Source organism: Candoia aspera, chromosome 1, assembly GCF_035149785.1.
Source record: "Candoia aspera isolate rCanAsp1 chromosome 1, rCanAsp1.hap2, whole genome shotgun sequence".
Classification (NCBI taxonomy): Eukaryota; Metazoa; Chordata; class Lepidosauria; order Squamata; family Boidae; genus Candoia; species Candoia aspera.
Window position 1 is genome coordinate 148739648 of NC_086153.1, and position 15590 is coordinate 148755237.

The 15590-nt window shown below is 38.3% G+C and overlaps 1 protein-coding gene across 1 annotated transcript; it reads right to left on the minus strand.

The window, feature by feature from the left end:
* Positions 1-78: 78 nt before the first annotated feature.
* Positions 79-13880, minus strand: LOC134494455 (guanylate cyclase soluble subunit beta-2-like). Its single transcript, XM_063299678.1, has 14 exons — positions 13827-13880; positions 12600-12673; positions 11977-12071; positions 10347-10507; positions 9122-9218; positions 7390-7594; positions 6297-6429; positions 5421-5637; positions 3985-4305; positions 3027-3175; positions 1844-1990; positions 921-1075; positions 564-724; positions 79-110 (listed from the first exon to the last, which is right to left on the minus strand). Exons 1-14 carry the CDS (start codon positions 13878-13880, stop codon positions 79-81), a joined length of 2001 nt encoding a protein of 666 aa, XP_063155748.1.
* Positions 13881-15590: the final 1710 nt, after the last annotated feature.

Here is a 15590-nt window from a genome sequence, read left to right on the forward strand (position 1 = left end):
CAGCTTTTTTTCTACAACTGACACTACGTGAGAAATAAAACAGAACCTGCTTCAACTGAACCAGTGTCTGTGCTTTACTCAGCGGTAGGCAGTGCATGACAGTAGTGATACTGAATGGGAGTGGAAGGAAGAGGAAAGTTATCAGGGCAAGGAATAGAAAGGCTAAGGTAGATGAGAGAATGGATGAAAGGATAGACTTTCTTCAAAATTGTACTCATCGTTTGTTAAATGTTGAGATGGAAATGTCTAGGTGAATATACAGTCCTATCAGTGTAAGTGAGCCCCCAATTCTTTGACATAGGATTGTAGATTTACGAGACAGGACTGGCTTTTCAGAATATCCATGGTAGTAGAGCCTCAGAATTACAGTGAAAGACATTACTTGGGGATATACACATTTTTCCTAAACTGTCCTCCAACTATGTTGGGACTACCACTCCCAGTATTCCCATTGGTCATGCTGATTGAGAAGTCTGGCAGCTGAAATTTCAGTATAATTTTTTTAAAAAAAACAGGTTGAGGAAGACAATCATAGTAAGGACATCTCTGCATATATTACATACCGTGGCTGTAAACGTTCCTAGACGTCTCTTCAACCCTTCCCATTATTTCATCCTCAGTAGCACTGAGATTTTGCTTCAGAAAATAGGTTATCATTTTCCCTTTGCCTTTCACCTCTATGGCTCCCCTTTCCACTGTCTCAAACACTTGAGGAGGGAGTGCTCTGTGCAATGCAAGAACCACAACAACATATGGAGTTAATGACTTATTGTTAGCTGGGATCAAACACCACACAAAGTCATAAGCGAGCAAACCACATTTTGGCTTAGCACAATATGCGAAGCAGATTATGAGACTGAATCGCCTGGCATAGTCAGGGTCCTGACTTTTGGGTTTGGTATTTCATTGCAAGCCCTTACTTGAATGCTGTGGAGCTAATATGGATTTTGTCTGGCAGTCCATGGCTTTCCATCCTAGAAGCTGTATTGACGGTGTCACCAAATAAACAGTATCTGGGCATTTTCTCCCCAACTACCCCAGCCAACACTGGTCCAGTGTGTATCCCAATTCTAATCTGTTGAGAGAAACACAGCATGGAAGACACAGGGAGGGAAGAGGTCCTTGTGGAACTAGGTTCCCCTCAATAGGTCCTGGAAGAAACAAATTATTCTTTTAACTCTTTTTTTTTTTGGTGTTTCTTATCATTTATCATGATGAACATGCCAGAGGTCCATTTATATAAATAATCTTTCCCTTGTAGTTGTTCCACTTGGGCCCTCGTTTGGAACTGGATTCTCCTATTTTGGAGAGGTGCTTTAAGTTTTGATACATATTGTTTATAATGCTGGTTTTATTAATGTTTTCTTCCGTTATATATATCTCAGCTCCTTAGAAAGTGTTTATCCTTAAAAACAGCACAGAAAATTTTTAAATAAACATATTAAGTAATTTTGAAGAAATGAAAAGCTTGCCTTGCTTATATTTAGTGGTTTTTGTTGGCTTAACAGAAGTTGGCTTGTTATTTATTTATTTATTTTGGGTAGTTTCTCTTCAAAGTTTAGAAAAATAAAAAATCCCCACCCAGTGGGCTCCCAATTTAAGAAATGTCTGTGGGAAGGAAGGGGAAATGAGGAATGAAAAAAACAAACAAATCCAGACACTTATTTCTTATATGGTACATCAACATTTAACAGAGTAGCCATCAAAAGGGAGACCATTTGGAGAAAGGAAGAAGAAAACAATTGGTGCCTGCTAATCATGCTGTCTCAGTTTTCTGTCTCTCTGCTGAAAGTGAGATGGCTTGATCTCTTTCTTGTTTTTAAGTCTTAAAACCATGAATTACCTGTATAGGTCTAGTGGTAACTGGGTTCATAACTTCTCTTGCAGCAATTCTCATGCCAAGGGCAAAATTAGCCACCCTTTCAGCATGACTGGGGACTGGGACTGGGACTCCTCCCACAACCATGTAGGCATCACCAATGGTTTCCACCTATAAGGCAAGATGCATAGTGATGTAGGCATGGAAACCCACCAACCATATGTCTAGGTTTGCGTGCTGGTGCCCTCCAGATAGTTTGGACTGCAACTCTTACAATCCCTTGCTGCTTGGAGCTAATGGGAACTAAAGTCCAAAACTTCTGGAGGACAGTAAATAAACATAGCAATCATACCTCCTTCCCCTATTTCTTCTATTTCACCTAGGGAATCAGCTACTGCAATGCTTTCTTTTTAAAAAAAAAAATATTAATCATTTTCAAAAGAAGAAGGAAAAAAATGAACAAGCAAAAGAAGAAAAGAAAAAAGGGAAATTAATGCAGAAATACAATATTCAGTAAGTGGACAAAGAAATTACTGACATTGTACAGTTAGTTCTCAGTATATTGTTGATGAGAAATTAACCATAAAAACTCAAGTACATTAAAAATGTAAGAAAGGATTTGAATCTCTGAACTAAGTGCCAAAATGCTGACTGATGCAGTTACAAAGGTGTACCTCAGTTACCACTAAGCAAACAGTGGTGGAAACATTAGATCGCCCTGGCTAATTAATAAAAATACAACATTATATTCTGTGTAGCAATCCACGTCTTTCCCAACCTGATACTCTCCAGACACATGCGATTGCAATAACATTAAAAAACTGTTGCCAAAAATGGTTAAAATCAACTACTCTAATTCAAACTAAAAAGATCTGGTTGAACAGCCAGTATGGCCAATTGCTGGGAATTCTGAGATTTCCAGTCCAAATGTATCCAGGGGGTACCAGGTTGGGGATGGCTGGGAGAGCAGGCCATTCTCTTTGCAGGAAGGGAAAAAGGGAAGGAATGGTTGCAAGCCAGAAAACTGCTAAAATATACTAAGCAACGGCCAATCTAGAAGGGGTTGGTATAGGAGGCTAATGGTTTTCAGGATTCATTCTCACTTCTTGCTGCCATCTAAATTTATCCATCCGTTCACCAGATGCTCTTTGGCTGCAAAGGACAGATGTGGGAGGAAAACTGCAGCAAATGTTTATGCCACACTTACTTTATAAACTCCATGGATGCTAGTCAGTCGATCAAACTTGGAATACATTGAATTAAGCATGTTCACGATCCGAATAGGTTCACAGGCAGAACAGATGTTTGTGAAAGTCACTACATCACTGAAAAGTATTGTGCAGCAACTAAAATCTCCTGGGGAATAAATAAAAAAAGCATAGCCAGTTTTAAGAAGCTGCAGTTTTTCTGTTTTTGGTTTTTAATATGGCAAGGATAAAATACTCAAGCAAAAAGACCAAAAACAGTCAGGGAAAATGACCTTTAACTATTACTATTACTGCCACTTGCCTCAGTGCTTCTAGAGTAAAAGCAGGAAAACAAATCACAGCATACTGTATGTGATCTCTCACTTCATCAGTGAATTAAGATGTGTATGTAGATGGATGGAGTCCCACAGTTTAGATGTTACGCTTTATTGAAATAAGTTGATTGGCAAGGAAACTAATTCTTGTGTCATCTCAACACACATTGAGACCGAAAGCCTCCTTTACACCTTCTAAAATCCAATTTACAACTCTCAACAAAGTTTAGAAACACAGTTGGCCTAAAAATATAAGTAATAACATGCAAATCACAAGACAACAGATGAATGATTTTGAAAAGGTGATGTTTGTATGTCCACCCTTTTGAAGCAACAGGGTACATCAAACCAATGGCCATTGTCATTTTGTTGAAATTACAGAGAATGCACATAGTTTAGTTTTGTACTTACGTGAAAAGTAAACAGTATATAAAATACCTGTACGTTAAATATACATCCTGCTTTCACTTGGTTCCCAGGAAACCAGATCTCTATGCAAACCAAGTCCAAACCCATAGAATCTTAGCTTAGAAGATGGTGTTTCCAGATGATCAATTGAATTCCTTACCCTTCCTATTTTACTACATGCCAGTTTCTGTTTGATAGTAGTGGAAAAGAATCAAAGACGATAAAATTGCCATACCTGCCTCCACCTTTTTGCCTTCCTTCAGCTGATTAGCCACATGTTTTGGTAGCATGGCATAGAGTAAAGTTTCTGATTTCTTCTTTTCTATCTCTAGATTTTTAGACAGAATCCTGAGCTCTTCCTTTTTTTTCTCTAGTTGGTTGGATAGCTCTATCTCTGCCAGCCGCTGCTGGTTGAAGAGGATGAGGTCTCTTGTTGGGTCATGCTGGGCGATGTCAGAAAGGTGCATCTCTTGTTCTTCTAACTCATCTAAACTGCGGAGCTTTGGTGAGCACAAGTAGATCATGCAGTGGATGCAGTCCATCCAGATCATTTGTCCTTTTCCCAATAAACACATTATTCAGTGTTATCCATTAGGCTTAACCTATGAATTGTCTAAATCTTACCTGGAAAACTGTTAGTAACCTGAATGAACATTATAGATTCTGTGTGCCCAAGATGTCTAGATTTCACAGGTTTTGCAAATGCTTCAACAACCTCTTACATTTTGGGTTTAGAATTTAGGATCTAGAATCTTTCATTCCTATATAAGATCTTGAAAGAGGTACGTGCAACAGATTGATCAGGTTCGCACTTGCAGTAACATAAAGATGGCCAACTGCTTAAAAGTTAATGTGGTCTTCAAGCCTTTTGCATCTCCAAGACTCCCTTCAATTGTGCCATCACAATTTGGTGGCAAACATCAGAATTATGGCAGCATTATTCCCTCTCAATTTTAGCTGGAAAATGAAAGAAAATCAATTGTCTTTTTTTCTTTTTGCAAGTTCTACCCCCTGGGATTATTAAGAACTTTATATGTAAAAAAAAAACAGACAGGGTCAAGAATAAGTAGGTGCTGAATGAATGTGGATTGGATACAGAAGTGAATGATCTGTATGAAAGAAGTACCCTGAGCTGGTTTGTTCATATAGAAAAAATGAATCAAACTGTAAAATAAATCTATGAGGGAAGCATGAATGGGTCAAGAGGAAAGGGAAGTCTGAGAAAGGTCATGACTGGATGGTGTTGATGAGATCCTCGAAAAAAAGACAAGTTGTTTCAAGAACAAAAGGCAATGTATGAAAGTGTACAGACATGGTAGAAGCTGGTTTGGTTTGTAAATATAGAAAAATATGGGGAGTTACGCTGAATGTGAATGGTCTAAACTACTTTCAGCCATGTTTCCTTCTCTTTTTAAATCCAATGCCTTTCATTTGTTTATTATTTCTTATTCCTTTTCTGCACTCAGCATAACATTGCTTGTCCCAAAAGTAAATAGCATGATAGGTAGGTAGGTCTTTGCTACCAGTAAGGGACTAATATAATCCACTACTGTGCTACCTGACTGTACAGATAATGCATTATGGTAATTTTGTTCTGCCTTCTATTTTTCTTAAATGAACTTTATTTTTCTTAAATTTCAATAATTTCATTATTCTTCTCAAAGTTCGTACCTCTGAGCTTCAGTGCAGGCCGTTTCTTCAATGACTTGGGCATAATTTCTCTCCGAATCTTGAGAACAAACTGGCTGTTGATGAACTTTTTCATGCTGGGAATAGTGAATGTGACTTGTGGATGAATAATAGAAAAATACTTATCTAATCTGGTTCCGCTTATTTGCAATCCTGGTACAAATTTCTGAATGTTTACACCTGCCTGTTTGATCTTCAGCTGAGGACAGAACCAAAAGGTAATTTCGATAACTTTTCAAACACTCTTCAGAAGCAACAGGTAACAAAACATTACCTCAAAATTAAAGTGGAGCCACTTAAAACTTGTGTTCCGTATAACAGTAAGACGGGGCTTAAGCGTTGGGATCCCCGACAGCAGTCAATAATTTTCCATTGCACACAATCCCAGCCCCCTTTTTAATGGTTGTAGGCATTTCCTATAATGCTGAAATTCACTAGCATGAAAAGTAACTACATGAGTTTCCACTTTTCTGATGAAAGGAAGTGGTAAGTAAAGTGATACATTAAGCGTCTGGCTGCTTATGATATCTATTTTATATTATATTTTATTTTATTTTAGTATTTTATTTTATTTTATTATTTTATTTTAAACTTGCTCCCACACACTACCTCTGGTGACATCTCCATATCACTGTCACACCCTTGCAGGCCATGACATTCATTTTTCAAAGCCTAATCGTCAGCTGCACAATTGCCCAGCCCTGCCTTAACCTTTACATATATTTACTAATTTTAATGATTTATATACTATTGCAGCAAGTGTTGATCCAATAAAAATGGCTCAGCATGCGCACCCATACAAGCCCCACCTCTAACTGAAGGTTTAAGTACAAAGAATCCATCCAAAAGCTTCCTTACATTTTCATCAAACACAAGGTGGAAAGGAAATGCGTGACAGAAGGTTTTCTCCTCAAGCCAAAGCCTCTCAGGGAACAGTGGTTCAAAGGTATGTGCAAGGTTCCCTGTGGAACAGAGACAGATCTTTTCTGCACTTGGTAAAATGTCATCAAGATACAGTTCAATTCCCACACCTGACCCCCAGCCAGCACGAAGACACAAGTTTGGGAAGGTCTAGCAGACAATTCACGAATTGGTCTCCACTTTAGATTGGCTTATCTCTCTCTTAGCGAAGTGAAGTAATACCATCATCATTCCAAAAGGCTGTATTGAGGTCAGTGTGACGCAAGATCTCTAGATTCCAAGGTGGAGCACCAATGGTACTCCCTCTCACGTGCAGGGTTAATTCTTTGAAGTAGCATTTTTCTCTACCATTCAAACAGAATTTCCTTAATTATCACTCCAAATTTAGTAATTTTCACTTGAAATAGACTGGCATGGGCAGTTCCTTTTATTGTTTTGAAGGCAAAAGTAGCCTCTCTGAAGCCCTAGCTATTCTGTACTTTGATCATTATTATTTTGGTTACATGGAGGAAGGCAGAGCAATTATACATGCATTGGAGCTTGACCTTGAAACAACTGAGTTTTCTGCAGAAACTCTCTGCATGAGTTTGGACATGTTTAGAAATCAAGTAATTATATACAGTATAGGTAAAATTGAGGATGTACTGTATAGAAAGCTATATGTCCTACTCTTGTCCTGTTAATCAGCCACATCATCTCATCTGGTCACTTTCTATAATGCTGCATATATTCAGCAAACTCACAGACTTTTGTTTATATTCTTGAGGTCCATATTTCATCCATCATGCCTAAATTAACTTACCTGCCCTAGATTTGACTGCATGTCTCAAAACATCACAGTAGACCTCCTGTTCAGCAGTTTTTTCCCTTCCTTTTTGAAAAACCACATCCTGTTGCTGAAAAGAAAATATCATATAAAGTCATCTCTAAATGTGGCTTCGTATGATATGTGAGCACAGCCCATAGTTTAGAGATCTCCCTACTTCATCCCCCTTGTATCGGTTCCTCTGCAATTTCTACAGAATGACACATCACCTCTTTGTCCTCCTGAGACCCATCTTCACATACAGAAATTGCTTGTTCCTTGGTGTTGTGCTTCACTATTTCATTTGTCTGTAAAATAAAAAACACCACATGCTCCTTCTTCCCAGTGCGCTCCTCTTCTACATTTTGTTCAAGAATTTCCAGTGACACTTCACAGTCAAAGAAATCTCTGGCTACAGCTTCAATAATTCCTATGTAAGAAAGAAGGAACAACCTATTTTAGGGACGATATGTGGATCCCTTCTGAAGTGGCTCAGCTCTTAAGGAAATGAATGAAAAGCAAGTTTCTTATCCCCTTCTCTCAACACCAACCGCCCATAGCTTTTAAAAGCTTTTCAAGGTCAGTTTGGGGCAATTTTCTCCCCCCTCACTGGCCTTCCAAAGTTCATCCTTCATTTGCTCAGGAAAACTATTCAACCCCCTCAACAAACTTTGCAGGTAGGTGCAAAAGAGGAAAAAGAACTAGGAAATCTTTTTTCCTTATATTAATTTATCTTAGGATCCAGGACAGGGTTTCTAGCAGGATGAGATAGATTTCCACAAAACTGGAATCCCAGCTTAAAATAATAATAACTTCAATTATAACATACATTTTAAAAAAAAATAAGCATTCCAGGTAGAACTTTTTTCTTGGACCCAGTACCAAGGTTGCTGATTAGACAACTGGCTATAGGTGGCTTAATCTGATTTCCGTTTTGCTCTGTAAATGCCTATTCATGCCAATTTGCATCTGAACACCTTCCTTGGTGCTTGCATTTGACTTTTTTTCAAATTATTTTAATTGTAAATAAGCTGACATGCTATAAAGTGGAGCACAACCCCTAGCCTTTCCAAATACCTTCTTGGAAAATAAAAATAGTAGGTGACCGGACCCAAGTGCTTTGTTAGGAAGCATGCCTTCCTGTTAGTAAAAAGAAAGGAGAAGAAAAGAAGTCAGAGCTGGCAGAAACTCTCCCTACTTCTTCCAAATGCATCCACTGGTCCAAAGGCTTGGGGATTCCTGGTCCGGAGCATTGCTTATCATTCTCCCAACCTGGTGTCATCCAGATGTGTTAGATTACAGCTTCCATCCCAATCTGATGTGATCTTTGATGATGGGGCTTGTTGTCCAACAGATCTTGGGGACACCAGCTCTTGACAAAAGTTCTTACAGTGCCTGTTTCCAAGGTCTCCCCCTCCTTAAGTATCTCAGGAGCTTTCTTCTATGCAAGTCAAGGTCAACCCAAGCTTTTTAAAGTGCCCTTTTCTCTGTTGTAAATAACAGTTGGGCAGATACTTTGCTTTGTTACTTCATTTCAATTGCACACTCCACAACAAAGACAGATGCATCATCCTCTAAAAAGTATCCATTGGAAGAAATAATCATGGATGATAATATTTAATTTATAATTTCTGATTATAAATTAAAATGTTTTAAAAGTTGATGGCACAAATAGGGGGACTTTTTATAAACTGGCAGGGGATAAGGGCATGGGACTTGAATAGAGGGGAGGGGTGGAACAGCTACATCAAGGGTATAGAGCTTGTTGATCTGGGTAAAGAAATCCCATCCATCTTTCCATCCTCAGAGCATCCTGAAGCACAGGATTATAGCTCCCATGCCCCACCTCCCCAAGTAGTCAATGCCAATGCCCAGTATACTTATGGAAAAGCTCCCATTCAGTCAGAGTTTTGTTGCATAATATACATTCCAGTATGAAACTCTGGTGTCCTGGTACCTGGGACAATGTGACACAAGCCTTTCCTGTCTGAATAATAGTGGAGGAGCATTACCCCATCTCTCCTTTCCACTCGAAATGATGGTGCATTCATTTCCTAGGCAAGACAAAAATCTGTTTCATTTTCTTCCAAAAATTCCTAGAGTCTGTTCTAATACCTACTCACATTAAAAATGCAATTTTTATCCTTGATGCACAATTTTCCTTCCATTAAATATATAATCAAAAGACCAACATAGAGGAATGGGTAAGGGAAGAATATAAATTGCAGAATTACAAAGGCATGGGGATGATTCTGTGTTGGTTAATAAGAGCTTGCCAATTTGTATTCTGAGATATGTTAATTGAATCAGGGAAAAGTTGGAGAATGCCAAATGTTTCAGTAATGGAATCAAACTCTGATTCATAACACACTGGATTTGCTTCATTTTACATGCAATTCTATTCCAATTTTCCTTTGACAATGAGTTGTATGCAAGAAGCTTTCTCCTTCAATTCATTCTCTCATCCTTTTTCTTAAATATTCCCAGTGATGAAGGATATTAATGTCTCTAAAAATTATTTGTCACAGTCTAGAATGGCCATGATATGAATTAAAAGGTAATTAATTTCTATTTAAAAATAACTTAATTGCAGAAAGCCATTTTTCATGTCAATGACCCTTCTATCCCTTCATTAGAATTGCTTCATTTCAGTATAAATGCAAGACAGTCTCATACATTACAGTTATCATGGAAAGCAGTAGCTCAGCTTTCCTCATATGCATTCTGACTAGAACTCCCAAAACTCCCAGAAAACATGGCCCACTGGGAATTCTAAGTGTTTTAGTTGAAACAGAAGATGTTTAGTCTAAGCATCTATTACATTACATCTCCTACAGGTAACTGCTAAGAAAGCAAGATTCTCATAGATTCAGAGTAAGTCTATTGCAATAAGAAAGAGGATAGAATTTTGGAAACCGGAAATGTGTATCTTATCAGTGAGCTCATTACAGCAGGGCCTCCCTATCACCTTTGCACTTCTGAGTCTTGGTTTCATGGGGAGGATGCTACTCACTTATTTGATATCGCAAAACTGTCCATCTGTTCTTGTTCTGCAATTGTCTGAAACTGTCCATTCTATCATACCAAAATACAAAATATGGACCATTCACTCACTCACTCATACACACACATGTACACATTAAGCTGTTTTAGTAGTTTTAGTAGCCCAGTAGAAAATGTACCTGGTAGGATAAAGCAAGGTAGCTATGTAAGGAGTCAAGATTCTCAATAAACTCCATCAAATTTCCTCCTAGTGTCCGTAGCATTTTATCATATCCTGATGTTTTGCAGAAATTAAAAAAGTATTTCCCAAAAAGCTTCAATACTGCCTCTTCTGGTACTTCTGCATGGGAAAAAAACAGAAGAGAAAAAAAAAACAGATTCAGGAATAATGCCACGTATACCTGGGCACAGCAGAAAGTGTGTGGTTTACCTTTTCTCATGAATATGCTTTGCCTGCTCTTTCTCTTTCAATGGTACCTTCTTTGATGCTCCCACTACCACAAGACTTCATTAAATTCCTCCATCCAGGAAAACAATGTGCAATACAGATACATGAACAGCCTAAGAAGTGATTCACATTGGCAATTTGATTCAAGGAATCTTAAGAGTTGACTGGGGACTTATTTTCTTTTTTGAAGTCTTATTCCAGTCTGATAATGGATCCAAAACTAAGTTAAAACTTCCAGCAACTGATTCAAAGAGAGAAGTTACATAATTTAAAGAGACAATCTGTTCAGTAAAATATATGCATACACATGTGCAAAAGTCCACTGACTCTTTGAATTATTTCAGAGACAGTTTTGAATCCAATAGTTGAATCTTTGAATCCAATAGTTGCACTGAAACTTCACATAGCCTGGCAGGCAGCTCTATTAAGACAGTTGAGTTGGCCAGCTGGGCACAAAACAAAAAGAATAGTCCAGGAACAAATCATGTGTTAATCAACATAGCAAGCTGCTGTTGCAATCAGTAAACCAAGAACAACCCATAGTTTCAAATTGTAATATAGTACTTGAAAACAAATCATGGATTATCTACTAACCCTTTTGCTATATGTTACTAATATGAAAAGGAAGGAACCACATTATGGCTTAGTGTAATATGGGAAAGGTGGAGACTGCAGCTCATTTAGGCTCATTTAAACTAATTTGTTTAATAGTATTGAACTCAGTTGCTTAATTCTCTGGAAGCAAAGGATTGGACTGCATCAGTCTTCAGGTCTAAAATGATGCCATGATGGAAAAGAAATATACTAGAGGAAAAAAATCAACTCAAAATGAATAAATTAAGCAGAAGAGAAAATATTTTAAAATGTAGGTAAAATACAAATTGAAAAAGGATTTTTTAAAATGAAAATAATTATTAAAACCTGTAAGAAAGGAAGTAAATCTCTTAATTACTGTCAGTGACCAGAACTATATGCAATTATATAAGTTAGTTAGAATAAAATGAACTGAAATATTGTAGAAAGAAAATAAGACATTACAAGAAATCTAAAAGACTCAAAAGTAATTTGCTAGCTTGTGCTAGAGCTGTTAGAGAAATGACTACAAATGTGCTAAAATACAGTGGTGTTAAAATACTTAAATTCTAATTCAATAGTTATTACAGTTCTAAGAGATAGCTCTAGGGAGATGTACAAGAATAGATAAGTATAAATTTACTTGTGATCACTGATGACAGTATTGCTTAACATTATGAAACCATAAAATGATGATAGTTTCAGGATTCTACCCTATCACATCCATAAGTGGAAATGATACTCTCTCTTGGCAGACAACAAACTAAAACCTGTAATTGTCACAGTACTTAGCATTCTGCAAGCCTCTTGGATCAACTTCACAGTAAGAGCATCATCGTACACTGTGTATGTCATAAAGGTGTCCTCAACTCCAGCCTTGATTCTGTGAAAATAACAAAGAGAACATTTAATATAAAATGAATATGGAACATAGTTTGCCATCTGGTTTGCTTTATTTTGGTAAAGCAAAATGTTTTACAAACATTTAGAGTGCAAGATTCAATTGACTCAAAACAGTTTACTCAATTAACTGGGTAGAGATGTCTGAAAACCATTCTTTTTTAAAGTTAAGTCCCTTAGCCAAAAAAATGGTTATACCTGGATAGGTTTTTGAATCTATAGGGGTGACTGCAAAGTCAGCGTATATAGAAATGTCAAAGAGTCTTGTAGCAATTTAAAAAATAATAAATGGGTTGTGACAGAAATGTTCATGGATTATACCCCCTCTTTATCTGGTTTCTTGTCCTGAATGCCTCTGGAATACAAGTATTCTGTAAAGAATGGGCAGAGAAGAAGGACATTGGGCACTTGTCTTCTGAGGAATAATAAAGGCTAATAATGTCACAAGAATCTCCCCAGTTTCATGTTCTTGCTTTACTAATTATAATGCTGTAGGGGTATAGATATTTACTTGAGTTTTTCCCATGTTTCTTCACCAAATTTCTCTATCAGGAGGGACTTCAGGCAGGAGTTGATAAATCCATACTAGAGAGAAAAGCAGGCGGGGGGGGAGAGAAATTCTCATGAATTTCCTGTGTAAATATAACATTCCCATTATCGAAAGGGAAGACTTGGAAAGAAGACTTACCATGGCACCGTTATGTCAAACTAGACACGGCAGGTCCTCTTGGTGCAGCTGATTTACTCCTCCTAAAAGCTTGCGGACCCAGCATTTAAATACCGAGTGAATGTGGCGAAGACAGTCCATAGGGAAGGCAGAGGTGACTTTTGCCAACTAAATTTCAGTAGAGCATCAGCATGTCCAGGGTTGGAGAGACCGAAATAATTGATCTCCCTGAAGTATTGAAGCATATTTTGAATCAAATCTAGTTGTTTATTTTTTTAGCTTTGTTGTCCTTGTTAGATAATTCAGCACAGAAATCAGAGCATTTCCTAACAATGGAGTGGAATTGTGCAAGACTTACCAAAAGCTAAAAGGTTGTGTCTGCTGTTTTAAAATCAACGCACATGTTTCAGCCTTCTTCAGAGTCAGGTTATGCTCTCCTCTCTGTTCATTCACCCTCACGGTCTTCCTCTCAACTCTTCCCACAGGCCAGCCCCAGACAGTCTGCCGCAGCAAAGAACAATACCGTTCTTCATATTGAAGCCAACTGGACTGGTTTTTCAGTAGGGTGGCATTCTTCATCATATCTGGGGACGCAGCTTGGGGACCCAGCATAGCCACAGTTCTGACCTCCTGGTCTCTGGTGAGCTGACCTGCCAATCTTCTTTTTTCCCTCTGTCAATCATCTTCTATGGCCATTTCCTAACTTTCCTTGCATGGTCTCTTTCAACAAATGACAAGCAGAAATAACTATTTTATTTATTGCCCCTTTTCCATATTACTGTGACTTTTGGAGATCTCAGCAAATTCTAGCAGCGCCTTCATAGCTACCATCAGATTTCCTACCCCCTCACCCATTCACTACCCCACCCCGCTTTGAGTGAAGTGTAAGAACTGAAGCTAGGCTCCTTCTTACTACTTGCCAGGCTCCCCCCACCCCCCAAAGCTGGTATACTGTGCAAAGCCAAACACAGTATGACCTCCAGTATAATCTTCATTTCCAATATTTTCTCTGGACCCAAAATGGAACCTATCATGGGTGGTTGGAGGCTGGTGTTTTGGAAGGATACTCACCAGCTTGGAGAAAGGGCAAGTTAAGCAGAAGTAGCTGGAGGTGACAGGGAGCATTTTGATATCTCAGTGCTGATACTGATTCTGTTGGCCTTTGGGGAGATTATGTGGATGAGGAAGTCCCCCCACTAGACATTTTGTAAGAGCACCCACAATAGGTTTGGAAATTTCCAAAACTGCTCAGCAGCTCAAAAAGCTTGGGGCCTTGAACGTGATGGCTTAAAGCAAATTATTGGGGGATTCATGAATGTTAATCTGCAGAATCCAGAATTCGAAGGAGAGAAAATAATAGGCCTAAAAATGAATGGAGAGTTGTCCATCCTTTGTTTTGTATGCTATACTTAATTGTTTATTTCTAGTTTGCTTTCTTTCAAGGAGGTGAAAGCTATGGCACTTTAAATCTCTCTCAGGTCATTTTCTTTTCCTTGAGATCAAATTATCAATTATCTTTGGGGAAATCTGTCTAAGGCTTTTGTTCCTAGAGTAAATGGGGCATCTGGGTATAGCTTCTGCAAAGCACTCGGGTATTGTGCTCATCTCGATATTAATGGTGATGATAATGGTGTGTGTGTGTGTGTTTGTGTGTCTGCAACTGCAGTTTTCCTGACGTATTGCTCCCTTGCTTGGAGAATGTTTCCAGCCTGGCAAATTCTCATTGCACATATCTATTTCTCAAGAGCCAATTGTCATAGCAAAACTAGCAACAGAAAGAAAATGATGATGGTCATGTGCTGAATGGCAATGGTGTGGTCCAATATGTGAGTTCTGTGATCGTAATAGTAAGCATGAGTTTAGGATTGCTCTCATGCAGTCTTCCTCTGTGTATGCTCACAACAAAACTCATGCCACTGACTTTCCATGAGATACGGTAGATCCTCGGGTCAGCATGCATCGGAATACAGCCTCTTTTGTTTTGTGCACTGCAGAACCACAACACCCTGGTTGTGATTAAGGGTTCTAACACAGATTACAAGCAGCATACCACAAATACGAATATTTATGAAAGATGGTGTGCAAAATAATCTGCACATTATTTCTCTGAACATGGGTATAAAAAGCAACGATTTATGATGTGCTAAGGAATGTTCCCAAACAACTATGTATTCATTTATTCATTTCTAATCCATATACCGAAACAAATCCAAAGTCTTATAAGATAATGTGAAATAGTTTTATTTCCAGATTCACATACCATAGCAGCTCTGGTTATTGATGCAGCCATTTGGAATGGAGAAGATCCTTCTGTTGCTTTGGGGGCCATTTCACCACCCTTCTGTTGTAGAAAGGAGTAAAGCATGGAAATTGCCATGGGTGCTATTACTTCATGCTCTTTTTCTGCTTTGTGCATCCATTCTTTAAAAGCTGTGCCTTCACAAGTACGTCAAAGAGCCACCAGTTCTAGCACCATCCAAATGCAGCCTCAGCACTTAAGAAACCTGTTAATCGTCATTTGCCAACAATTTGCCCTGCTCAGTGTGTCTTTTTCGCTCCATACATTGCCTTCTGGGGGAGATGAAAAAGTGGCCTATAAGGTCTTTCAATATGGATATTGGGTACAAGAATCAACGGTTCTTCTTTGGATTCTGGGACCTGCCCCCCACATATAATGAATGTGGTATGACTGTTTCCTCTATGGCGTTTATGTATTCTCCAGGAGAGAAGAGGGGGGCATCCAGATTATAAATTATGGGAATTGTTTAAAAAAGTATGTTAAAATAGTCAGGCTTCATTTTATTTAGAAGAATCACAATTTTTTCACTAGAAATA

Coding starts and splice junctions, on each gene's coding strand:
- LOC134494455 (XM_063299678.1), bottom strand. CDS start 13,880: ATGCTCCCTGTCACCTCCAGCTACTTCTGCTTAACTTGCCCTTTCTCC. Junction 12,072..12,599: donor GAAACATGGGAAAAACTCAA/GTAAATATCTAT, acceptor TTATTTTCACAG/AATCAAGGCTGGAGTTGAGG. Junction 1,991..3,026: donor GCATCCATGGAGTTTATAAA/GTAAGTGTGGCA, acceptor CTTGCCTTATAG/GTGGAAACCATTGGTGATGC.